This window comes from Aythya fuligula, chromosome 3 (assembly GCF_009819795.1).
Source record: "Aythya fuligula isolate bAytFul2 chromosome 3, bAytFul2.pri, whole genome shotgun sequence".
NCBI lineage: Eukaryota > Metazoa > Chordata > Aves > Anseriformes > Anatidae > Aythya > Aythya fuligula.
The window spans coordinates 12,335,670-12,362,533 of record NC_045561.1 but is presented as its reverse complement, the minus strand read 5'-3'; the positions used below and the strand labels follow the sequence as shown (position 1 = coordinate 12,362,533).

The 26,864-nt window shown below is 39.6% G+C and overlaps 1 protein-coding gene across 2 annotated transcripts in view; it reads right to left on the bottom strand.

The window, feature by feature from the left end:
• MRPS5 (mitochondrial ribosomal protein S5) overlaps positions 1-25,786 on the bottom strand; it is a 43,126-nt gene extending 17,340 nt beyond the window's left edge. Inside the window, exons 1-5 of one of the 2 annotated variants that reach the window (XM_032184814.1) lie at positions 25,717-25,786; positions 22,018-22,155; positions 11,874-11,999; positions 11,332-11,565; positions 6,587-6,621 (exon numbers count right to left, since the gene is read on the bottom strand). In XM_032184814.1, the coding sequence (XP_032040705.1) occupies positions 6,587-6,621; positions 11,332-11,565; positions 11,874-11,999; positions 22,018-22,155; positions 25,717-25,786 (603 nt within the window). Of the gene's footprint in view, positions 1-6,586; positions 6,622-11,331; positions 11,566-11,873; positions 12,000-22,017; positions 22,156-24,706; positions 24,758-25,716 lie in introns of those variants that run through there. The other variant, XM_032184815.1, reaches the window with a different exon arrangement.
• Positions 25,787-26,864: the final 1,078 nt, after the last annotated feature.

Genomic DNA, 26,864 nt, shown 5'->3' with positions numbered 1-26,864 from the left:
CCTTTCATAAGCCCTTTTTATTATGCCCTTTGCAAAAACAATAGCTAGAAAACAATTTCCAATGACTTATAAAAAGAAACAAAGGCTTTTGATTGTGCCTTAAAGAATGTTCTCTTTGTCACAAGTGGTAAGACTACCGAGAACAATTCCGTGCTCCTAAAGCAAACACGTATGGAAGGGTTTCTTGCTGCTTCATGGGAAACTGAAACTGGTCTTACATTCTGCTTACGATCCCCTGCTGCAGCTAAAGAATTCATTTCATATAGTGGATGCAGAACGCATGACTACAGAGCAATACGGTTAAGAAGTTAGAAGTCTTTGATGCCTTCACATTCCCTACAGACACCTCTCTACAGTTCTGTGTACCTTTTTAACAAGCCAGTTAGAAATACTGAAGACAATGTCCTTGACATCATTTTGTCCCAACAAACCTTTATTTTTCTGACTTCACCCCTGCTTTCCTCATTCCAAAATAAAGCTCCTGTTCCTAAAGCATGACAATTCTCTGTGGTTTGGTACAGAAAGCCTAGTGGTTTCCAGCATCCCCATTCCTGTACAGTCCCAGAACAGTCATTCTCCACACAACCAGCCTCCCCCCACTGCCCCCATCAATATTTGCAAAGGGTTGGATTCAGAATGGCTAAATTTAGGTACATTTAATTGCAAGAAGATGAACCTCCAGCCATTCAGCTGCTGCTAATCTTTTTCAGTCAGGCACACCTATCCCTACTTTGCACATGGGAAGGGCAACCCACACCAGATGTGAGTTGTGCAGACCCTGCTCAGAAAAGGGAATTTTTCTGACTGTTCCCTTCAGTTCTGCTTCTCCAAAGTGCCATGCAACAGTTGAGGTAAATGCTTCCTCCAAACAGGTCTTGGGCAATCAGAAGCATGCCTGAATGCAGCTGGAGAAGAGGGAAGAACAAACAACCTAACTCGCTTGAGAGAAAACGCCAGCTTTATGAAATTACAGGTTTTGCATGAATTCTTGCTACATCAGTACTCAGTTACAAACTACCAATATTATGATACAAACTTTGTGAAGCATACCCAATCTCAAGTCAATTTAACTAAGAATATAGTCTATGAAGCTGGAGACAATATGGAAGAAAAAAAGACAAGATTCAGGCAAGAGCCTAGAACATGGTTTCACTTACTGCACACTATATTGATTATATTTAATTATTGATTATAAGACAAATTATTAATTATAAGACAAAAACTACTCCTTGTCAAAGGCTTCTGTAGAGTTCATCACTAACTTGATTCCTGAGAAAATATCATCCACACGCTTTGAGAATATCCATTTAATTATCAACTCAATGCAATTTATTTTGATTGATTCTATGTTAGAAAGAACTATTTATTTTTATTATGCCAGTGTTAAAAGCATCTCTTTTGTCTCACATTCTTTCATTCTTTCTACACTATCTGAAAGTATAAAAAAGCAAAAACCACCACTCCGGACACCCCCACCTCTGGCAAATAATTAAAAAAAATATCAAAACCCACAGACAAATACCCAAGGGAAAGAAGTCCATATACAGTTTTACCTACAATGTAAGAGATGGAGAATCCTGAACTAAAATAGAATCATAAAGTGATTTTGGATTTCAAGGACTAGGATAATACCAACATCATACCAAGCTCTATACATAAATCAAAGCACCAGTGTACTTTTATCTGCAGAAAACAGCTTTTGCTTTAAGGATAGCATCAGCCTATTTATGTTGTGGCCTTCTGCACCATATCCCTATGAAAAATGCATGTGTTGCCTGACCTGAACTTTTTTTTAATCAAGTCTATGCCTTTCAGTAATTAAACATTTAAACACTAATGAGTGTTTCTTTTGTGTAAATAGGACAGTACAATACCCTAACCATCTGGCTGAAAAAGGAAATTATTCCATGGTGGGAAGTTGGGAAGGCTGCGCTGACCCACGTACAATGGGGCCATGCTTTCACAAAAATAATTCAAGTAAATTGGTCTTTATTAGAAACAGGTAACAAAAAGAAAAGAGTGGGAAAACAATAAGAGATCAGAAGACAGTTTTTGCAGCTGGCAAGTTCAGTGTTGGGTAAAAAACCCACACCCATCTTTTGCAAAGAGCATTATTGTATCTCCTCCTTCAGAAGGCTCCCATGTGTGAAAGATTCAAAGGGACACTAGCCTCATATTATATGCTTTCACACCTTATTGATTACTAGGTTTCATTTTCTAGTTTTCACACTACAACGCAAACACTGCCATATAACACAAGCTTTCATGTAGGCTTTAATATTAATGTTACCATTCTGATTTTGAAAATGACAAATCACTTGACAATGGATGATTCCTGAAATGATGCCTTCCCATTACAGTAAAAATGGTTTATGTAATTTATCAAATGGAACTGTAAATTTTAATGACTACTGTTATTACATTATATTAAATAATAAATATTACCAGTAGTAACAAAGGAAATTAGGCTTTTGCATTTTTTTTCATAGGACATTCCTTCAAAAATGGAATAAAAGTCCTGAAAACTGCTGAAAATCAAGACACAGCAAAAGAACAAATAGATTTTCAGCTTCCTTCTGCAAAGTACAAAGTTTCCAAGCAAATTATTTTAACCTCCTGTATTGTCATGAAGACAAAGATAATGGAAAAGACATGCAAAAATAGCATCACATATGCCATCTATTTAAAGTAAGAATGCTAACGGGACCTGTTTATTTCAAAACTCATACTTGTTACCAGAAAATTATAGGACTCAATTTTCTTAGGCTCATTGCTCGATATAGAAATTTTTGCTGCTGCTTTTATTTTTCTGCAGAAAAAACACTCCTACTTTCTCACATCTGTGGCAACCTCACTGCAACAGTACAGCCCGAGCCTGCTTCTGAAATGCTTTTTTGTTATTCAGATATAACAAAGCAGTGAAACAGATTTCTATAGCACATGGAAACATCGCATAGCAACCCATTTTGTTGTTTAATCTGATGTATTTTAACTGTAAATAATTATGCAGACACAAAATGGCCAACTTTAGTAAATACCTAATATAGCACCCAAACTGGCAGGCAACTGGGACATGTCAGAGTAACAAAGGAACAGCCACTTTTCTCCAATGTGCCCTTTTAATTAACTGAAAACACAGAGACCTGCAGGGCTTATTAGGGTTTTAACACTTACCTGTAACAACTGCAGCAGAAGTACAATCTAAATAAAGCCAAAAGCCAATTTTATTCCACATTAACTTAAGTATTAAAAAATAAATGTCAAAATCAGTGAGCTAGATGTCAGATCCCGAGACAGCAAAACTCTTCATCCAGTTTCAAAGCCCCTGTCAGCTGGGACACTTGGGAACTGGATAGCCTTGGGAGAGTGAAACCTATTTTGTTACTACACTCAGGGAGCAGGGATAGGAGTTGACGCTTTCCCCCTTCCTTAAGGGTATGGGGAAGGGGAATTGTGTCCCAACATGGAAAAGGAGCAAAGATTCATTGTTGTACTCCCTTCAGTCTTCAAACAACTGGTAGATATGAGCAAGGATCTAGTGAGGCTAAACCCATCATTTTGTGAGGACAGAAGTTCCTTACTGAGGAATTTTACATGTTAAAATAAAGAACCCATTAAATGTGTATGGTGCAATTCAAGAACTCACTGATGCTTGCTTAAATATTCATTTTTCTTGCATTTCAGATTTTCAGTGTAATCTCAAATATATTATTAAATGAGAACTTGATATGTAAATGGAGCAGATGATCCATCAGATGATCTAAAAAGCTGGTAGTTGTCTGAACCATTTGATTTTCCATCTGACTTTCAGTAGTAGCATCTTTTAAAAGCAGTTTCGGGGAATGACGGTGTATGCACACCGGCATATACTGTATGGTATAGAGGCATGCAACATTTTTTATTGTGACAAACCACCTGTGACATTAAGCGCAAGTTTGCTACTCACTATTTTGTCATTTCTTTTTTCTAGGCACCAATGACAAATTCGGTAAGAATACATCAGAGGTACTTGAGAAAAAAGAATCTTGATTTCAAACTTGTGGGTAGGTAAGCACATTTAAGAATTAAGAATGAACTGTATGTTTTCTTAAGATTTAAACTAAGTAATCTCAGTAATGGAAAAAATATTGCTTATTAAATTAACTTTCAAATGCCTTTAATTTCATCTTGTTCTTGTGCACACCAGTACCACTTGACGTACTCTGTTGTTGACTTTAACAAGTCAAAGCTAATCTGAAATAGCAAGTTAGTTCTTAAAATAGAGATCAGTCTGTGACAGTACATGGTAGTGTGCAGAGAAAGTACGGTTCCTTCCACAAAGGGCATCACTAGTCAACTTCAGTAGTAGAATACAAGATGACGTGCTGTAAGTGAAACTAAACAGAAGTTCACAGATACAGTGGAATAAATGCCATGCCTGAACACATGTACAACACAATACCAGCTAAAAATACAGGCAATATTGCACAGAACTTTTTAATAAGTGAAGCTGCGATAATGACAGGAGTAAAGTGATGAATGGTCATCTCTACCCCTTAAAATCATGTAAGAACTTATTATACGGTCACTATTTTACAGTGATGAAAGTATCAACATTCATATTAAGCAAAGAGACTCACTATGCACCTATCATAGGATGTGCATAGATCCAGGTTAATTCTTTGGCTCTCAGATAATGGTTAGAAATTAAAGGAATCTCTTTTCAATGCAGCTGCTAGACATGAATACTTTTTCCAGTAATAAAGTAGATAAATATTAATTGCAAATCTGATTCTGATGATAACCCTGAAAGGGACACAAATCTAATAACCAATTTCATCTGTAGGTATGTAAGCAATATGAGAATGTTCTAAAGCAATAAGTTTATGCCATTACATTGAACACAAAGCCACTGGGTTGATTTATGCCCAGAGTATTCATGTAACAGGGTTTAATTCAATATATCAAAAGCACAATCCAAATTTTGATAAAAAGTGCTTTGGTATTCATTCCACTTCATGGTGCTACCCTTGCCACCTTGCTTAATGGCTCCCAGCCCCTTCTCCTTCACCAAAAATATTAATACGTAACAAGAAAGTCTTGGCTAAATCTTATCAATTTGATGTCCCCCAGCTGAAGTGATAAGTTTGCTACACCTTGCTGGATTTTGCTTTCTAATACGTTGGCCATTTTAGCAAAATATCAATTCTTTTTAACACATTAGATATTTACAGAAAACTAAAGAAAACCCAGTGACAAGAAAAATAGATTTTGAGATTCAGCTGCATAAAACACTGACAGAGACAGAAATTACTTGGCCACTGCTACAACAGATCTCACTAAAATTAGGACTTAAGTAGAAGAGAAGGGAATGTGCAAGGACAGGGCAAATACTGTTCTCACTTCCAGAGGTACCTTTTCTGGATGCTGTGCATCATTTGATTCTCGACTGGTAGCAAATGAATCACAAGAAATCAGCTTATTTCTGAAGTCATGATCCCCCCTTCTAGCTTCTGCTAGTTCTGTGGTTTCCACAGCAACTAATGCATTCAAAATGAGAAAGAAACTAATAAGATAAGTGATAGGCATAAAATACCTTGTGACAGCTTGAGCATGCACAGTACTAATTGTTACTGGTCTGCTTTGGAATGAGTTGCATCCTCCAGTAATGGCTTTACCATTAAGAAGTAACAAAAAGGTCCACATACCTGCATTACCAACACTCTTCATTTCAGCACTAAAAGCTATTATTAATGGGTCACCTTTTCTTCTAAAGAAAATCCACCTTTGTAATTTTTTAATAAGCATTTTCTCTGACCACATTCTGAGTGGCGTTTCTGTTGAAATCATTATTAATAATTTGGCTCTTCAGAACAGCTTTTTTTTTTTTTGGGGGGGGGGGGGGGGAGGGAGGGGGGGAGTGCAATGTTAAGGACCTTAACCTTTAGCCTGAAGTTCTGCTGTTAGGTATTTTTAAGTGAGGTGATGCAATAGGATCCATCTAGAAACGAGGATGGAAGCAAGATTTGCATTAACCCTGTCAAAAACCATCATCCCTAAACCGTCAGGTAAGCATATTAATGCAGTAGATATAAAACTATGAATGGGAAATTTTGTTAGAACGTTTTTCCCCAGAAGATAGAAATATCATAGGTTAAGACATTTAGGACAGATGAGCATTGTATTACTCATGACACCCAAAATAGGATCTTCATCTCACTTGCTCTCAATCTTGTCTTCCCAGTCCTCCCCGCTTTGTTTCATTTATTTATCTTGAAAAGCAGAACTACATGATTTGCTACATATAATTGTTTGAGAACTATTGCTAACACTTTACTAGGTTCCCATTTATGGTTGCATGTGAACTGTTAAAGCTTTATCTGCAGGCATTTGCCACTTCAGAGTTACTCAAAACAGTCTTTGTATTAGCTCAACAGAGAAGTCCCCAGTGAAAAGAATAATAGATTACATCACGCAGTTGAAACGAAACACTAGACTAACCCCTATTGCTATAAGATTGACTTAGCAAAGACAATTAAATAAGCGCAAGCCCCATATAGAATAGCTGTAACTATTTGAAGTCCTTGAAGAATTTGGTAATGCTTACCTCAATGACTCTTGTTTCAAAATCTTCGTAAGTTTCTGTTGGGAAAAAAACAGTGTCTTACATTTCCTTGTATTAACTCCTTATCAGCAAAGCTCCCTGCAGATTGTATAATTTAAAAAAAGGACATGATTTTTAGGTAGCTGCTTATTTATCTCAGCAGTGAGCAGAAAAGGTAAGAATAATCTGAACACGTATCTAAAGTGAGCATTATTAGTTGCTTCATTTTAAAAGGAGCTCAAATATTTTATAGCCTGACTCCATTCATTTTCTTTTTTAGAATAAACTCAGAGAGAAAATAAAGTATAACTCATTTATAAAACATGCTTTTTTTCATTTCTTGAGTAAAAATCAATATCGGTAAAGAAATCTAGCTTAAATAATACCCAGTTCAAATGATAACTTCCAGAGGGTGTAATACCACTCTTGTTATAACTACAGTACAGCTCCTGTTACAATTAAGGGGTGAAGAACTGTTAAATACATTCACTATGCTTTGTTAGGGACCCCAATCTCTAACTGCAATCAATATTTTATCTTCTTAAGTATTGTAGCTGCAGGGGAAGTAAAATGATATAGTCTCCAAGGACTGTCCAACCTAAATAACCAACATGGCACACAAGAAGAAAAATAATCCCTTTTTAAATGGTAAAGCAAGACATACTAACCCAACTGCTCTGTCTGAACATCCTACAGAAAGCAGTAATAAAGGTGATGGAAGAGCTCAGATGAGCTCAGAATCTGTCCAATACTTTGGCCACAAGCTAAGCTATGCAACCTCTCCAAATGAACCCTGAAGCTCTTTTGAAAACCACTGCCAGCCTGCACCTACACTGAAGAATTTTTATTAAATTATATCTGATATTGTTCTTAATTCTCTCCAGCTGTAGAAATGCTATTAAAAAAATAACTGTCCACAGCACATTATGTAAAAAAATAAAAATAGTTTGGGCTTTTGCTGGCTGGCAATGCAAATTGCGTTCTTCCCAAAATACTGCTCCAAATGCATTAAAAAAGTCAACACACACAAACACCCTCGTTTCATGTACAATGAGCAAAGGCCGGACATGGTTAAAAGCTAAGAAGTTGAATCACCAAATAGGTAAACAGGTCACTTCCATCATGGCAATACTATTCCCCAATATCATTCAGGATATTCTGAACTTGTATTAGACAATCATACTTGTAATTTATTTGAATCCCTTTTTTCTTGATACATATTTCTGTGAAATTCCAGAGAGGAGAAGAAAAACAAAACAAAATGCAATCACTTCAAATAATCAACAACCATGCAGCCAGACTTTTTTTTTCCCCCTCACTTCTTTCAATTTCAAATGCTACCTCAAAAAAAGTCTCTGAAATCAAAGACAATTACAGCCTCATTCATTTTGTCCAGTTATAGTTAGGGTGTTTTGTATTGTTTCCCTGTCATGTCTGTCTTCAAGTCTTTTCATCACAGCGGTAATAATAGGAGCTGTTCAGGTGTGTGTTACATATTCGGCTGTACTTGGTGAACGCATCCTTTTCACTGCACGAAAATTTCAAGTTTTTGCTCTGTCATTAGAAGGGACTTCAAAAGGAATGACATTTTCAAAATGTCTTCGGAAATTGTGGGGTAGGAAAGAGCAAGAAGAGCACAGAGCTCTGGGCGTGACAAACCGCCTGCACTACTGCCACCAAGGATGGCAAGTAAAGGGAGAGGGCACAAAACTACACAAACAGAAGCCCCCTCAGGTCTCATCCAAGGGCTTTCACCCTGACAAACACTGTCAGTAAAGCTTACTTTTAGGAAAAAAAAAGAAAATTGAAGACAATGGAGTAAAATGCAATGTCTCAATATAAACGGAATAAACAGGAGATCCTCCCAACCTCCTGCTTTTCCAATTTATTTTATTAGAGCTAGAGCTTTCAGCATTTACAGCTTTAGAAACCAGTGCTAACTAAGGCACTTAATATTTGTTGTGCTTGGTATAGTCACAGCAAGAGTTTGGAGAAAGGCTTGGGAGTTTAAAGCAGCACAGTGGTGAAGAGAATCAGGGACTCAATGCTTCATCGGATGTTGCTAGATCATTTACACAATCTCTGTGACTATTACAAATGTGATTATCTCAGCACAATTTAGAGAACTGGTGGTCTACAAGAAGTTCAGAGAAGAGCATGTAAATGCCAGCCAGCAGGCACCCTGTTCCCTCTCTGAAGCCTCTTCAGCTGCAAAGCAACACTGTCAACTTGGCTGAAAAATAATTGTATTTCTAACTGGAAAAAAGAATTCTTTCTCTACTCATAACTAACACAATAAGTAATGGTGAAGTGGGAGAAGATCCTCCTGCAAGCACAAAGCACAAAGAATCAGTCTATCCCCAAATATATGCAAGTACATTTTCCCCCCAAACACAGCAGTTGGTTTCAATCAAATTTGTTGTATGTCAAAGGCTCATGACAGAGAGGTTCTACAGATTTCTCCTGTACTTGTTTTTGTTAGAAAATATGGATGCTGCTGAAGGGAAGCTGCATTATGTGCTCAAACTGTTTGTTACCAGAGGATCTAGCAGCAGAACACCAGGTAGGGCAGAACTGCAGGATCTCAAATCGAGGGAGTCCAGCCATGCCTCAGTCTCAGGACAGATTCATTGGGTTTGACGGTTTCAGGTCTGTTCTTTCTACCACTTTGACAGCGCTTTGCACATAGCCAGTGTCCCCGTTCTCCTGAAAGTCATTTAATTCCTCTGAATAAAAGATGCTGATGGAATTGTGGGAAACTGAAAATCTGCACAGTTTTTAAACAGATTAAAAGGAAATTGGTATATGCTAATCAGAAACTGCTTTTCTCAAGCACATTTATAATACAAGCTGACTTTCATTTTCCTATTTTTACTGTAGTGTCCTTCCCTCTTCTTGGCAGAACTTGACCTGACTACTGCAGCACCCACAGAACCAATTTCAATGCAAGTAACCAGCCTCAGTAATATCAGCCACACTGAAAGCAAGGAAAACACTGGGGAGTAGAATTCATGCATACATAAACGTTGTTTGCAACAGCTGCCACTTCTTTTAACAGAATGAACTACTTGAAAATACATTTGAATTTAAAAGCAACATAGCCTTGCATTTAAAGCTCAGAACCAGAACCGTGAAATCTTCTCGACTTCCTCTATATTCCACCAATGATTTATGGGGAATTCATTAACTTCTCAAATCTTTATTTTTCACTTGTAAGATTCAGGTGACAGGCTGCCTCATCCATTGTCATGTCACCACCTTCCATGGAACATTTGCTTTCAAGGTAATAAGATGAAATACCGGTAAGCAAACACAGGAAATCTTATTTATATACTGCAGCATTATGCTGCTATTAAAATGGAATCAGTTTTTCTTAAAATCAAGGATAAACAAGAAAACCCTGAAGAGAAAGGAAAGGAGATCTGGAAAGCCAGATCTCTATAAATTCACAAGGTATCTTGTTTTCCGGACTTAGACACCATAGCAACATAAGCCCCAAAATTAGCTATACCAGCTACAGGAATTGGAAACCTGGGAAGGGAGTGGAGAAATAGAAAACAGCAACAGGATGAATTTACAAGAGGAAAAGCTACAAAATGCCAGCATGACTTCAGTCTACATGGACAATGGTATTAGATCATCCCGGAAAGACCATGCTCTTGCTGCCTTATGGCTTGGTGCAAAGCACATCTCAATTTTGAATTAAGGTCTAACAGATGTCACCAGAAAAATATTCAGACAGAAATTCATAAACAAAACACCACACTGAGTGACCAGCAACAGAGACTGCAAAAAGATCAGGTAAAAATACAATTGCAATCCACAGATGTAATTCCCTATTTATGGGGGAAATTCCAATTTACGGGACGTATGTTCCAAAATCACAGCTTTCACCAGGAGAACATATTCCTGGACAGAGAGAACTCTGAAGACATGAACCAAGCTTAACTTTTAGAATGACTGGAGTCTGCAACAAGCTTGAAACAAGTGCTAAAAAACATTAACTGTTATATTCACCTCATCTGACTATAAAAGTCTGAAGAAGAATAGCAATAAATACAGAAGCATCATGAAATGCTTCGCAAGGGAAACTCAGCTGAATATGAGTAGCTGCTTATTTTTATATGTAATTAGTTGAAGGGGGTTAGGTTTTTAATTGTTAAAACTAACAAAATTTTTTTTAGTGGTTTAATGAACAGCACTGTAAAAAAACTTCCTGTCCACTTTGCATATATGACCTCTAGTTTCACTATGATATTTAACTCAACAACACATAAGGAAAGAACTTCTAATAGCTACATTCAAACCACAACATCTTAAGCCTTATTCCACTATTTGAGTAGGAAAAAAAAGGTTGATTGAAGGTGAGGTATCACAGGATCCTTTAAGAAACTATAGAAAAGCACAGCTGCATTTTGTACTTAAGAAAACTGACATTGAACACAAAAGATATTTCCATTCTTTCAGACTCCTATAACAGTCTTTAACATAATGCAGTACTCTATAACAGTGTAACTTCAGGTAGTCCATAACATAAAAATCATAAACTAACAGCTATATTAAATAAAGCAGTGATTTAACACGTTTCACTTGTGTAAATACTTGTTCTTGTGCAGACTAAAAAGCACGTAAGAGAAGTTATAAAATAGATTTTCAATCACAGGAAAATTCTGGATCTGGCTTTTTCCCAGCCCCTTCTCACAAAGGTTGGGTAAGAACTAAGAAAGATATTTAGTTTTTTTTCTTACCTCCGTTAGGACCTGGGTCAGGAGGATCCAGAATGACACCTCCCCAACACTTTCCACTCCATCCTCCCTCTCTCTTAACTTTTATTTTTCTTCTCTTCTCCCATGTGTCTCTCTGCTGAAGAATTTCAGACTGAATTCTCTCTCGTTCTTCTTTTTTTCGTTGGGAAACTGTCTGTACCATCCCACTTTGTATTATAGGAGCATTAAGGCCAGGCCAGAGGAAACCAGAACGTCCTTGAAAATAACAGGGAAAAAAAGTTTTATGCCAAACAAGTACAGTAATAACGAACACTGTAAAAATGCAATAAGATGAGAGGTTCTCACTTTTTTCAAGAGTTTTCTGTGACACAGAATTTGTATTTAAAAACAAAAAATAGCATTAATTAACCATATCAGGATTTTTTTTTTTTTTTTTTTAGAAAAATATATCAAGCTGTTCTGATGCCACGTAAGTTAACAGCAATTTATTGATTTAGTAAATCAAAAAACATTACACAAGGAGAGGCCAAGACATTTCTTCAGCGCTTCATTTGTGAATCTACCTTCTCCGATCTCCTGGCCTCTATTGAGATTCTTTCTTAGCTTCTTCTTCCTTCTCTTCCCTCTTGCTTTCTTTACTCCCACACCAGTCTCTGCCAAAGCTCCTTTCCAGAGCTCATCAGCTGTCACTGAAATGAGAAAGCTTTCATAAGTAATATACAAGTACATCTTATACTGGAAATGGAAGCTGAACAAAAAAAAAAAACTACCTTGAAATGTTAACCCTACTTTGATTTTTGCTGGGATTTAAACTGTGGGATTACTGCCTTGCTAAGAAATGAATTTCGTACTACATGCACATGTATCTGCTGCAGAGACGTGCCTCTACCCCTGGTGACTGCAATCAGATACGCTCAGAGCTAGGTGAATCGGTTTTAAAAGGATTTTCAGAATCAATTTAAGGGCAAGCATTTTTAACCACTAAGGTATTAATTCCCAGGTCAATAAAAGACAACCATTCATTACTAACTCAGATCAGCAATACCTACAAGCACTTAACCAAAGACAAATATTGATGAGACTCAACATCGGTCACTTTTAAAAATACCTTAACCTGCTTTAAAAAGCCACAAAAGACAAGAAATTAATCAGCAGCACAGATCTGCTGATGCTCTCATAAAACACAAGGTCCTGATTGCTGATGGAAGAGCTGGGCGGACGAAGGAATGCGAGGCACTCTGTGCATCCTCACTGCAGAACCCTTCAGCCTTGGTTGGTCTCCTCATTCCACAACCATACAGGACACCCACCACCTTCAGATGTTTGGGCCAGCCATTCTCTGATGTTTCACCCAACGTACAAGAGCGTGGCTAAGGAATAGTGTGTTTGATAATGAACTGGGGAAGCTCTGCCACATTGACACCAAGGTGAGGGACAAAACCAAAACACTGCAAGTCCAAGACGCTACCAAATACTACGCTCTCCACGTAGGAAAGAACAGAACAGCATAAAAAGTCATGACATACCCTAGCCACATATCGTAAGAGTAGCACAAGAGCCTTCATTCACAGCTAAAACAAGTACCACAGACTTCATGCCGGGCTAGAGAAGTGAAAATGCCCTGAGACTGCACCTAACTACAACATTCATCACACTTACAAACTATAAAGCAAAATCTGTGTTTTCTCTCAGGCAGATTCTAGTCCCTCTGAAAAATATTTCTCGAAAATTACACTTTCTTTTCCAGACGTTCCAGTGAACCCCAAGTTCATGGTAAAAAAATATAGTAACGTTTAGTTTGACTGCTGAGCAGGACCAAAACACCACCTGAAGAAACCTTCAGCTGCACAGCACTCAGCAAACATCACTTACTAAAAGACAAGCTGTGACAGATCCTACATCCTCTACAAGTAGCAAACACTACCCTAAAATACACTGAATAACAGTTCGATATAGACAAAGGCTGGTGGCAAGGAGGAGATGTATGATGTGGCTTTTCAAGATCTTAAAGCAGACTATGAGACTGTGGCATGAACTGGAAGGTTGATGATGGATCACGTTAAGCTGCTTAGTTTACTCAGAAAACATTGTGTAACTAGCAAATTCATTTTTTTTTTTTTTTTTTTTTTTAATAATCCTGGTTGCCTGGAAACATGAGATTAATATAAAGGTTTTCATGTGTTTCTCTGATGGGTTATTTCTAAATTGGAGCAGTTCCCCAGTCTTCACTTTGGGTGGCTTCATGGAGGGTCACACAGCTTCCAAGGAGGCTGCAGAGGGGCAGGAACGGGGAGCTCCTGAGCTGGTAAGGCACTCAAAAAAGTAAAAAAAAAAAAGAAAAAAAAACAAACAGCTTTTGAACTGTACTCTAAGTAACATTGCTTAATCCCCATACAGAGAAAGTAGCAGAAGTCACAGGGCGAGGAGACTGCGCTGTACCAAAGGGGAGCAGTCTGTGCCAACAGATCCAGCACGATGAGGTCAAACAGAGCCTAGTTTTGGCCTCAAGCACTGCACATAATCTGATAACATCAGAACAAGAGGAAAACGTCACACTCGGTACCAGAGTGCAGTTCATTTAATCGACCTCTAACAGTATCATCATGCGTTGGGAAAGCAGCTGTATTTAATGAAACGCATGGGAAGCCTGCAGGCTGCAGAGCTGAGAGCTCTTTAGAAGATGGCAGATATCAGAATGACTTTAAGACCAAGTGATGAGAATGGAATAGGGAACGGATAAGCCATGTCCCCACCACTGTAATCTTACAGACTTCCGCCTGCGACAGACAGCACAGCAACGAAGAAAACCCTGATGTGACTTGGCAGCACAGCACCAGGATGACCGGAGAGCACATACGTAGATAAGGCAGGAAAAAGCTCTTGCAGTGGAGAAAATAACCCCTGACAGAAATGAGGATCGCTGTAGTGCTTTTTACATTTGCAGAGAAGCTCTGAGATGAAGCCAGCACAGCAGGTGTGCTGTCTCCAAATGATTTGAGGTCTCACTTTTATTTTGTTTCTGCAGCGGCTTGGTAAGATGGGAAGCCGCAGGTGCTCCTCTACCACTAAAATAGCCCGAATCATGAAACCCACCACACGTTTCTAGCCAGTTACTGAAAAGCACATAACTCCAAGCCAAAATAAAGTCTTACACATCATACACTTACATTTTATGGCTAAGAAAGAGATCCACTATTAAATTTTGCTGAGAGCATGCTTTATGCAAGCTGATTGCCAACAACCGCCAATAGTAAGCTTTAAAGATGCCACTCTCTTTTGCTTCATCTACATAAGAGGTGTAATATTTTGAAAAGGATTTTGTTTTGTGCCTTTTTATACTATCCCCCAATTTCAGAAACCAGACAGCCTACTTCTTACTTCAGAGGAAGATGTATATTAGATCACACCTCAGTAACTCACACGGATTGCCAAAACAGCTTGCTGGAAACCATATTAAAAAAAATAACAAAATCCATGACCCTGATAAACTGAGATTAAAAGTAGATTTCTTTGCCTCTTGGAAGATGAGAGAGTTCCCAGCTTGCTTAAAATATGAACTACAAAAATAGAATGACAAATAGTAAACTGGAAAATAGAAGGGAATAAAATTGGAAGAAAGGATTAACTTAGTGAAACGGCTAAATAGGCTCGCTTCTTCCACTTATACAAGCAACTTTAGCTTAATTTTTTTCCCTGACAAATAGCATTGCGGCAGAACACCACCACAGATCCAAAGACATTAATATTAATGACGTAGTAAAAAAAAAAAAAAAAAAAAAAAGGATGTTATAATAAACTTGCTTGTTTCACTGCACTGCTTCCCGCTAGTGCCACTACATCAATGTATTCGTAATACCTTCAGGAACTTTTTAAGGTCTTTCCAATCTCTAATGTTCGCTTCCAGACTTAAACTGGGAATAAAAACTTTTGGTGGCAGGTGGATTCTAAAATGGCATGGTATGTCAAACACTTCCCTTTCCCAGTCACAAAACCAAACCAGAATCTGGAAGAAAAATACTCTGCACTGATGAAATATGAAAAAGCATCTCCAAGGGGAATGCTTACATATTCTATTACAAGTTGCAAGATAAATTACATAGTCTAGACTCAGCTGCTTAATGACCGCAAGTAGGCAGTTTTTCTTGGAGGAAGGTCAAAGGCTTATCAACTCCTCTAGGAGCCAAAGTATCACAAAACCTCACTGTACTTGAGTGCAGAGAGCATTTCCTTGACCTTGTCTTCTCTAATGAACACATGTGTCTCCATCTCCCCAAGAGAGAACGTGTTATTGTTGGATCATTTACAAGCAGCTAAAGCAGCTGAACAAACTCACAGAAGAAAAAGCCACCCAGAGCTATAAACACAACAAATTCCATGCCGTAAATCATTGAAAGTTGTGAGGGTTTTCTGAAGAACCATCCCTGCGTGCTCATTCAGTTCCTTTCTTTCCTCCTTGAGCTCCTAAAAGAAAAAACAGATTTCTTTCATCTCACTGCAACTTGAAACTCTGAAGACTGATTAAGAAAAGACCAAACATTGCACAGGTATGAAAAGTGAGTGAAGGGCGCGCCCTCGAGCTGGTCGTTAGGTGTTATCTGACATGGGATGAGAATGGAGAAAGCAGACTGCCACTTAACTGTACAATTTAGCACCTCAGAAAAAAAAAATCACTATGACAGTGCCCGTGGAAGTTATGCACATTTCCATTATGGTAAAATAACTAAAATTTAGAATTAAAAATATTGTAGGAGTCAGTTTCTAAATCATGTCAGCCTACAAAACGTCCCAGTAAGAGGTCTCTGTATCATTTGGTAGATCGGATTCTGCGCCTCAGCTTTCATGCTTTTTTTTTTTTTGTAATATTTTCATGGCTACTACACAACCATGAGATGCTCTGAATCAATTGCTGAAGAGCAAGACAAACATGCCAATTCAGGAAAAAAAGTTATCTAAAGAAATCAGAGAACACAGACAAACACTCTGCACATTCAGCTTGTTTCCACAGTGGCCAGGGACAGAGTCCTCAAAAAAAAATAAAAGCAAAAGCAACACTTGTGTCTTTCTGATAATTAATATTTTCATGAGCAGTGTACGAACTGTGCATCTCTTGTAAATATTCTGCAGCTCAACACATAGTTGCTCGCAGCAACCAAGACATTGAAGGATCACTCACCACAGCAAAGATGGCTTAAGAGAGCACAGATCCCAGTGCTGCAGCTCCTGAGCAAGAAGGATGCTCTCTTGCAGTGTGCTGTAGACTGCCAGGTGAGAAGTTCTCCACCAGGAATTCTCAGGTACTTTTTCTGCTGCTAGACACAGTAACCTTGAGAACAGTAGGTGCCTCTAATTTCTGAGCCTCTGATCTGCAGCTTTAACTAGATACAAAGCCTGAGAAATCCAAGATGATTTTCAATCTCAAACATATACGTGGTTTGAACCATCTTCCATTAGTTTTCTTCCCTCCTTGTATAAGAGGTTTTTTGCTCTTATTTGCTCTAATTGCTTCAATTTTGTCTGCATAATTAGCCAAAACCTTCAGAATATTTCTGGTTATACATGGTTTTATTAGGAAACAAAGCAGCATATGGGCAACAAAAAACATAAACCGAGGTACTGAAACATTTACAATTATTCAAAGAATTACCTAAGAACAACAATAAATTAAATATAACTCTCCCTTTCTCCACTAGAGAGAGAAAGGAAGGAGGCTGGCACACAGCAGGCTACATGAGCTGCTCTAACTATGTAGGATTTGGTAATGAACTGCAATCTAAATCACTGAGATCAGGAAAAGGAGCGCTCAACTACATATTTAAATCTGGGCCTTACAATGCCTTACCTTCTCTCTACAGGCTTACAAAAAGTGCTTAATAATAAACAGAGCGACAAAACAGTTGATACCAAAGTGCTAGGCAAGAACATACACAGACCACCTCTCCTAAGAGAAAACCTACAACTCATTTCAGCAGCTGAACACGAAGCAAACAACTTAGATGCCACTTCTGCTTGCTCACATTAACTTTTACTTCCAAGCACACCACTTCTCGTGGCTGCAGACAGTCTCCCAATTACATGAAATGCATCACTCTGGAACAACAGAGGTGAAGCATCTCAAAGAAAGATAGAGTCTGATTTTTATATCCCTTTGTAATCTTAAATTGAACTCTACTACTATTCAAAAACTGCCAACGGAGCCCATACCATCACTTACCCCTGGCGAGGTAGGTTTCTAACAGAGCATTTTCCTCATCTAGACATAGAAATCTCATCAGCCTGTTTAAAGATGCTTACAGAAACAATTCAACTCCTTTACTAATTCAAAAGAGAACATTGTACAGATAATACAGATAGATTTATGAGAGAAACATGGAATAATCACATACTAATACTGGATGGCTTATTTATAAAACATGAGATTCTAAAGCCGTTTCTGAAATGTGTGTTCACCCCAGATGAGATCTGCCCTTGCTCCAAATTACAACTGCCTGCCCACACGTGGCACATCAATGTCTTCACTGCCTGCCTGATCCCATCCTGCACGCAGAAAAGCTGGGGTAACTTCCCAGTAACTGGAAATACTGCATGCTGCGTTATGGTAGGGCAAGGAAACCTCTGGAGGTTTCCCAGAAGTTACAGCAAGAAATCAAAACCAGTTAGAATTCACCCCCACCAGTACATTTAGCTTCAAGGCATTTAATATCTCCCTCCCCCTTTTTTTAGTTAAAATTAACCAACTGTTCTTCCACATACACACAAGCATCCTCCTCATAAATAAAATAATGGTGACAAGTGGCAACTCAATTGTTTATCTGGAGTGTTGTATTTAAAGAAAGAAATCTTTAGAAATTGAAAAGATCTTTTTTTCCCCCACTTTGATTGAAATCAGGCAAGGCAGAAAAATGAACAACTTAATCCAGACAACTCACACAGGACTGGAAGAATTTAATATCAAATGTAATTAAAAAATAGGCTTTCAAGAACCGACGTTCACAATAAAGAACGCCGAGATTTATATTGAGTGCAATTGCCTGCAGTAAGCAGAGCACCTGGAGACAAGGCACGTTGGGCTGTGATTGTGTATTGTTGGGCTAAATGACTCCCCCTTCATTATTACCGTCTAGTTCTATGAGCTCCAAAGGATTGTCATGTTCCTTACTCTGTATTCTAATTTATGAGGAAAGATCACCTAGCAACAGAGAAATTAAGCACTTTTTATTTGTTCCCAACGGTAACTAATGGAATTAATGCTGTGAGTGGGAAAGCACAATTCTGATATAATCACCATTTCCAACACAAGTTCTTTAGTCTCACAGCCACTCGGCTACACAATGGATGTTGAGGAAGTTTCCCCTGCTGTTAGAGCCAAAAGGTTTGCACAATTCAGGTCAAATGGTTTCAGTATTCATGACACCTGTGTGCTTCTGCTGCCTTCAGGAATGACAGCCTATATATTTCACCCAGTTCTGTGGCTCTTAAATTAAAAAGGGATTTATCCCATGTTTTTTGGGATCTGAAACTTACAGCATCAATGTTTCTCAACAGCTACAAGCTGGAGCATCTGCCCAGAAAGCCTGGACTGGTGGAATTTAACAGCCTCAAGCTGTGTCATGGAGGTTTAGATGGGGCAACAGGGAGAATGTCTTTGTGGAAGGGGTGGTCAAGGACAGTGCTGGAGTCCCCATCCCCGGATGTGTTCAGGAGACGTGTGGATGCGGCTCTGAAGGACATGGTGTAGTGATGGGACAGGATCACAGACTACCTGGGATAATTGCAATTCTTCCCATTTAAATGAGTTAAACTATTTGTGAAGATCAAGTGGAAGGTACAGATGACCCTGTGAACATGTTAATACCTCAGGAATATGATGGAAGAGAAGTAAACCTTCACTAACAAGGCAAAGTACTGCCACTTTCCTCTGTCACAGGACTGTCATTTGACATTTCACTTGACAATTATGTTTCACATATAACGATCGTATTTGCATTTTTAATGTTACCACACTTCCGAAACAACTGCACTGCTAAGGGATATGAGTGCCATAACGTGATTTATACTGTTAATATTGTACTTCATTTGAATTTTGAAAATTTTATTGCGTTTAACTATTCAACTCCAACTATTAAGCTATTTACTTAGTATGGAAAAAAGGCAGGGAAAACAACTCTGCAAGAAGAGCTGTTCTGAAACCAGCAGCCTTCCTCCAAAAATTACCAGCCAGGAAAAACAAGACCAACCTTTTCAGTCAAAGGGCAGCTTTTCAAAGGACTCTGTACCTGACAAGGAAAAGTCATTTTCCTTTTACTGTCTCATCACTTGCACCACCAAGATGAAACTAGTCTTGGCCCAAAATTTCCTATAAACAAGACCAACTGAGCCCCCGTTATCGTCAGCCCCTCAGTTCAGCAAAGTCCCAGAGCTTCCCAGCCCCTCGACACGCTCAGTGTTGAGTCAGAGCTTTGCAATGATCACAGCTGGCCCCAGCATCACGGGATGCTTGAGCTTGGAAGGCACCTCTGGAGCTCACCCAGCCCCAGCTCCCTGCCCAGGAAGGGCTGCCTAGATCCACTTGGCCAGGATCACGTCCCGACAGCTTCTGAAGATCTCCAGGGATGGGGATTCCACCATTTCTCAGGGCAGTCCATGCCACCACTTTATTATCCCAATAAAGCAGCATTTTTAACACAGCACGGACACAACTAGCCTTTTTTAGTGGTCAGAGCACACTGCTGGCTCACGTTCAGCTGGGTGTCCACCAAGACCCCCAGGCTCTTCTCTGCCCAGTTTCCTGAAGTGTTTCAGGAAACATTGTACAGAATAGAACAGGTTGGTGGCATGTCCTAAGCCCAGTAGGGATCGAGGGACAACACAATAGGCCTTACAACTTGCATCTGCATTCAGAAATAGAGGAAATGAATTGCACAAAAACTTTGCTGCTGTTTTAACTCAGTGGCTTATCTTTTCAGTGCGTTCCTCTGAGCAGAAAAAGAGCAATGAAAGTTTGAGAGTGATCATAATTGAAAGATTAGCATTGCACACTCCATTTATCACTACCATATTAGTAGGGGACTCTGCAGATTTGGCTCATAGTCGGGATCAATAGTATAAAATTTTACATTTCCAAGTGAACTGCATGATGAATTGGACAAGAAAAAGCAATTACTCTAATCTCCAGGTTCCTAGGGGATCTCTTATTTATCCAGCCTTCTTGATTGCTTTGAGAAAGCATAAAAATGTTCTTAACTACTTTATGTTCAACCCGCTTTGGTAACCTGCCTTTTTAACAAAACAGCCTACAAAGTAAGGGAGCACACAACAGCAAAAGGATAGCATAATATAATTTTTTTCCAGAGTTTGGTCCTTGGAAACAAACAAAAAACTCAGACTGACTTCTGTCTCTGCTGAATACATGTAAGAAGTACACTTAAGTTCTTACATCTTATTAAATAAGCCAGTAGTTTTATGTAGCTTGCTCAAATATAACTTGTTTACAGTTTTATTGAGTCAAACAAGAGGGATGTCATTACAACAAATACTTTTAATTAAGCCATCTAAAAAGACAGCTGGCAACATTCTCATTAAAACACAGCTCACCTAGATGTTATGAACATAAGCATAAATTAAGGCAATATCTAAACTACAAAGAGTAATCACTGTGAAACGATTGCAATGCTTTATTTTTAATTTAAAGTAAAAAAACAAAAACACAACAATGCTTATCTTTTTTACATAGTCTTGGTCTTGTGACTGGCAGCTAAGGAAAAAGTCTTAATTTTTCCTGCAGTTGGCATCCTTAGAAAGCCTTCCCCATGCAGATCATGCTGCAGCCCTTTGCAGGCCTTTTGAGCCCTCTCTGTCATTTGTTTGAAATCAGACAGTCAAAATTAACCTGAGAAGAGGAACAGACAGCATGCTTACTCTAACCCCCCTTTATATATAAAATACAAAGAAAAGTTAACTTTACCACAATAATGTTGAGAAGAACAGAAAAAGACTGTCAGTTGTGAAAGCTTGATTGTTTTTAAACAGATCTTTTGTAGTCTATAGATTATTAAAAGTCTAAGAGCTTTGACTGTCAAACTGCTCCAGTTATCTACTCCAGAGATTATGTTCTTACTATTCCTTCTTTCCCTCCATGGGAAAACACCACAGCTAAGGAACCATAAAATAGGTGGGATGATGCCTCAGCTATCTCAGTTCTCAGTCCCAAGCAGGGACTTCAACAGCCATCATTTCTCAATTATGTTAAGCATGTGTGTAATTCCTTTCAGGATGGAGGGATAATGCTGCAGCTGGTCTGACAATTAGCAGGACGTTATCAACAGTTTTTGTTTAGCGTTTTATTGCATTTTAATTATTTCATTTTTGAGACAGCACAGCTTGAATAGAGCATCTTGCTTATGGCTCAAAAACATTTGGAAAATAAACACACAATTTATATTGTCAATAAAGAACTAGGAAACAAGGGGGAAGGTGTTTCCCCCTTCCCATCCAATTAAGTGTTTTGGATGGATTCGCTGCTACATAAATCAAATTCTTGCTTCCCATTAGAATAAACTGCCCTTGTGCACACAATTCTATCAACAACTGTTGTTAGGTATCTCATAAGGTGATAGTTATAACTAGAAAAAAAGTTACCAAAAAATAGAAGCAAGCTTTCCTTTCCTTTTTTTAGTACAGATTACAATTTTAAACCAACTCGGGACTTACACATATTGAAGAAACTGCTTTGTCTGCATTGCTGTACCATGACATTCCGGGGGGCAGAGATGGAACATTGCACCTGGAGAGCCCATGCCAGGCTGGAATAGGAACAGCAACTCCCTTTCACTGGCACAGAAGCAAACCCTGAGGATGGAGACAGAAAGGTGGTAAGATACAGGACATTTTCATTCTGAAAATACTGGTTCCTTTATGCATACAAAACCCCAAAAACACCCCAAAACAAACTTGAAAAAAAAAAACAAAAGCAAAAAAAAAAAACAATAAGACAAACCCAACCCAAAAACAAAACACCAAAAAAAGGAACCTAGTAACATTTACTCATTTTTCTAAAGGGCATCAGACACGAACCTACTGTCTTGAAGCACAAAGCTAATTGCAGACAGGGGTGGGGGGGAACATTGCAACAGGAAATGTCACAAAGAGAAGAAAGCTAGAAGGTTTCTAACATATTACTGACAGAGTGAGAATACACCTTCTGTGTAAAAAAGAAAGAGCCAGACTCTTCTCAGCAGTGCTCAGTAACGAGACAAGAGGCAATGGGGGGAAGTTTAAACCTCCAAATTCTACCTGAACATAAGAAAGCACTTTTTCATTCTGAACTGCAAATGACCCTGGACAATCCGCACTGAGCAGGGGGCTGGACTGGACGATTTTCAGAGGCTTCCAACCTCAACTATTCTGTTATCACACCGACCTGACTTACTCTGGGGTCCCAAAAGGGAAATGTACCTCCAGAAGCACCTTTTGTTTGTCTGAGACCAATGACAGAGCTCCCATTAAAAGAGATTGAATCCTTAAAGAAAACATTAAAGTGACTTAAGTTTTAAATTTATACTTTTAAGGCTGGCAGTACAAGAATATCAGCTCTGAGCTGGAAATTAAATTCCCATGTCTAACAAATCCCAGGGGCTTCACTGACAATATTCCAGACATGTGACTGCTTTGGTCTCCGAAATGCAGCAGGACAAAAGGAGGAGGAGGAAGATGGATCCCCCTGTACCCCCCGAAAAAGAAAAATAACCTCACCCACCAACCATGAGAAGCCCGAGACCCCAAGTGCCTGTATTTAATAAAGTACCCCCCCAACTTTTCTCTGCACATACTGCTACCAAGGGAATAGATGCTTCAAAAGCCAAGCAAATAAATGTATTTATGGAAGGTAAACGGTTGGAAATGTCACATCTCAATCAAAGCGTGCTGTGCTATGTAAGCATGCACAGTTAATGCATCGTATCCTCTTCATATATCCTCCAAATGCCTGTGATGGGATTTTTCTTTAAAAATCTAAAGTGTTTCTTACCATAAGCTATTCAAAACAGAACTGCCTGTAAAAGCAAGACAGGTCACAAACGCAGGGCTGATGTCTTGCCACCAGCAAAAGATAAGTCAACAGAGCAGGAAAAAAATGCCAGCTTACTATATTTAAGTCCTGCTCTGCAGTAATAGAAAATTAACCCCTCGCTGCATACTTATTTCCCTGATAGAAACATCACATTTACAGCCTTGGCCTGACTTAGATGTTATCTTTCACTGGCTAAACAGAGAATTTTATACTATATATAGCTATATCTATCTTCTGTATACATGTGTGTGCATTTTTGGCATTGGAAATTTTCCTCATAAAACCAGAGTAAAACCATTTCATTTTTCCTTACACAATGTAAAAGGAGAACTCATCCCAGGACAGGTGGAAATGGAAACCTAACAGTTTAACAGTTATTTCTACAGTCTCTTAGTTCCTAATAGTTTTTCTTTTTTTTTTTTTTTTTTTAAACACTCAAGTCATACACAAGTCTACTATTTTAATATGCCTATTTCATTATAATTTCATTTGTAACCTTTACATGCTGGTTAACCTACCACCTTTAGGAGATTTATGTGCAGAACGCAGCACCTCTCCCAACACAGTGCCCCAAATTCACGTAGACTGCCACTTGTTTCCTACATTACCTAATACCTTGGAAGACAGCAAGCAGTCTGAACATCCATGCTTTTGCTTAATTAGTGAATGCACTGTTCAGCAAGTGTTCACATTTTTTAATAAAAAAAGAAAATTGGCAAGAATTTATTAATCCCTTCTACTCTCATAATTATTTTCCACGAGAATCAAATGTGGAAAACCATTCTTAGTTCTGTGCTTCAGAGAAAGAAACACTGCAGGAATTTGGTCTCAGCAGCGAGAAGCACACTGTAAGAAAAAGAACCACAACAAAACTTAAGAAAGAGCCATCAGGATGCTTATTGTGCAGCTATAATTAGAACTCTCTGCAAAAATTGCCTGAATATAGTTCCAGGCATGCACACAGGAGGCTCTAGACCGAAATAACCAAGATATTCTTAAAAAGTTGATGCACAAGGAGACAGAGGTGTGTCCTGGTTAAATTCCCAGTTGCAGTTTTGAAGATACCAAGCGCTAGGCATTTATTCTCTAATGGGCAATGAACTCTTTTCTTGCCTAGGGTTTTTCCATTTCCCATCCTGCTTACTGCTTTTTACTCAAATGAAACTCATGCACAGAAGCAATGCACTCACACAAATAATCACAGCAGGGAAGACACTTCAGAGCTGTTACTATTTTTTTTTCCTGGCATCTCGCGAGTGCTCAAGTGCCGTGCAACAATGAAATCTTTGCACTAATACAAATTGCTCTTTAAAAACAAACCCCTCCTGTTACCTTGGCAAAACGTGGATGTGAAGAACAATTTCTCAAGCTGAAAGCCAGGCATTTAAAAATCACAGCACGTGGAGAAGGCCGCTGTCTGCCTGGACTAAACACGGAACAACAAAGGTAATGATAGCACAAAGCCTTCAAGGGTCACACCTAAAATGACCCTTATTACTTTAACTAATGATTTAAGAGCAGTCACAGCCTTTTAGTTTCCTGGTCCACTTGCAAGATGTAATTAAAGAGATACTCTGGGGTTGGGCAGTGAAAATATTTTTCACCTCAGGCTCCAGCAAAATTTATTATTTAGCAGCCTTCCCCTGAAGGACACACATGCATTTATGTGTGTAATTACTTAATTATGATTCTTGCCTAGGACTTAAGGGCATAAGGCTGGTTATGCTGGATAAAGGCTTCCAAGACAGCTCACAAAGACTTATTAGCAGGACCCACAACTGATGGCATACATGACTGTTAGGAGGGAAGGCATTTTGGAGGAAAAGCAAGAAAAGAAGGAGACAGAAACATCAGACGGGTCTCAAGGCAGACTCCAATGCAGGAGGTGATTCCTCCCCTTAGAGCTTCCCACAGCACACACATTTTTCCTCAGGGCTCTTCCAAACCTCCCCACAGGGTGCTGGCTGCTCAACAAGGCCTTTAATAAAAGGATTTTAATTTAACGTGGAAATATGCCTTCTGCAGGTCAAAGGGAACCATAAAACCTCTATTAGACTTAATTATACATTCCAGAAGCGCCACCCGTCAGCAGGTTTCAGTCACGGAGTATTTTTTCCTCACACCTCAGAGGCGTTTTCCCATTTTTTAAGCACAATTTTTTGGAGGAGAGCCCCACAGCCAGCCCGATCTGACTGGAAATCACACGCCCGCTCCTCCTGAGCGCACCCTGACAGGAAAATAACACCGCTGGGCTTTGGAAAGCGACTGCAGAGCGCTAGAAAAATATAACAGGAGGGTGAAACAGGGGGAAAAGGAGCCGCGGCCCCCCCCCCCCCCCGCACCTCGCCACGCAGCCCGCACGGCGCCGCCCGCACAGGCCCTGCCCGCCGCCGCCACCACCGCCGCCGCCATCTTGCCTCCCCGCCGCCGGCCACCGTACTGAGGCGTCCGCCGCGCTGCCTGCTTGGGAAGCCGAGGGAAGTACCAGTGAGACAGGAGATAGGGAAGAGCGGTGAAAAAGCTGTCGGTGGAAACAGGGTGACGGCACGCTGAAACGCCCCTCCTGCCCCTCCCCGCAGCGATTTCGCTGCGAACGGTGCGACAGGCGTCCGGTGGACACCCCCGCCCTAGACTCTCACCGAAGGACCCCACCGTTCGCCGCCCGACCTTTTGAGCTGGGCTGCCTCCCGCGCGGGGAGGTCACGTGAGAGGGGCGTGGACACACGAAAAGGGGGCGTGGCCGCGGGGCGGGGGCGGGGCGCCGCCATGTTGTTGCCCGACGGGCCGCGGGGGCGCCCCGCTCGCGCCCCTGGCCGGGCGCCATTTTGAGGCGGGGGGCGCCCCAGTGAGGGGGCTGCACGTCCTCCCTCCAAAGCGTTAATTCTATTCATTTTAATTCCCCTCTGTCTAAAACTGCCCCGCATTTCAATAAAAAGCTTTCCAAAAAGTTAAATCATTCCGTGTCCCACCACGTTTCCCCGAAACACACACTTTGCCCCCAAACAAGTGCTATTACTGGATATTTCCTTGCTATCTAGGCATAGGGTGAAGTCCCATTGCATCGGATGACCCACCTGAATTGGAAACAATTGCACTAATCTGGGCATGCTGTCATCCACACCCTTAATCTGGTCCATTTTTTTCCACACGTGACAACCAAACGCCTTGGCAGCAGTTAAACATGTTAATTTAAACCAGTATTAATCACTAATATGTGAGCAGCGCTGCCACTGGGAGGCCAGCTGACAACGGGCTGTTCGAGGGCAGCCTGGCTGCTCCGCCAAAGGATGAATACCGTGCTTTAATTCGAGCAGACAGAAATTTCAGAGGAGATGTGGTTTCGATTAGGGTTTTCCTGTTTTGGAATAATAGCAAAGTCTCAATCTGGCTCATTTGTTTCAGCAAGACTAGTAATTTTTAACAACCGATAACACAAACACTGTGTTTTTTTTTTTTTTTTGCCTGGCTTGTTGCCTGTAAATCCCTATTG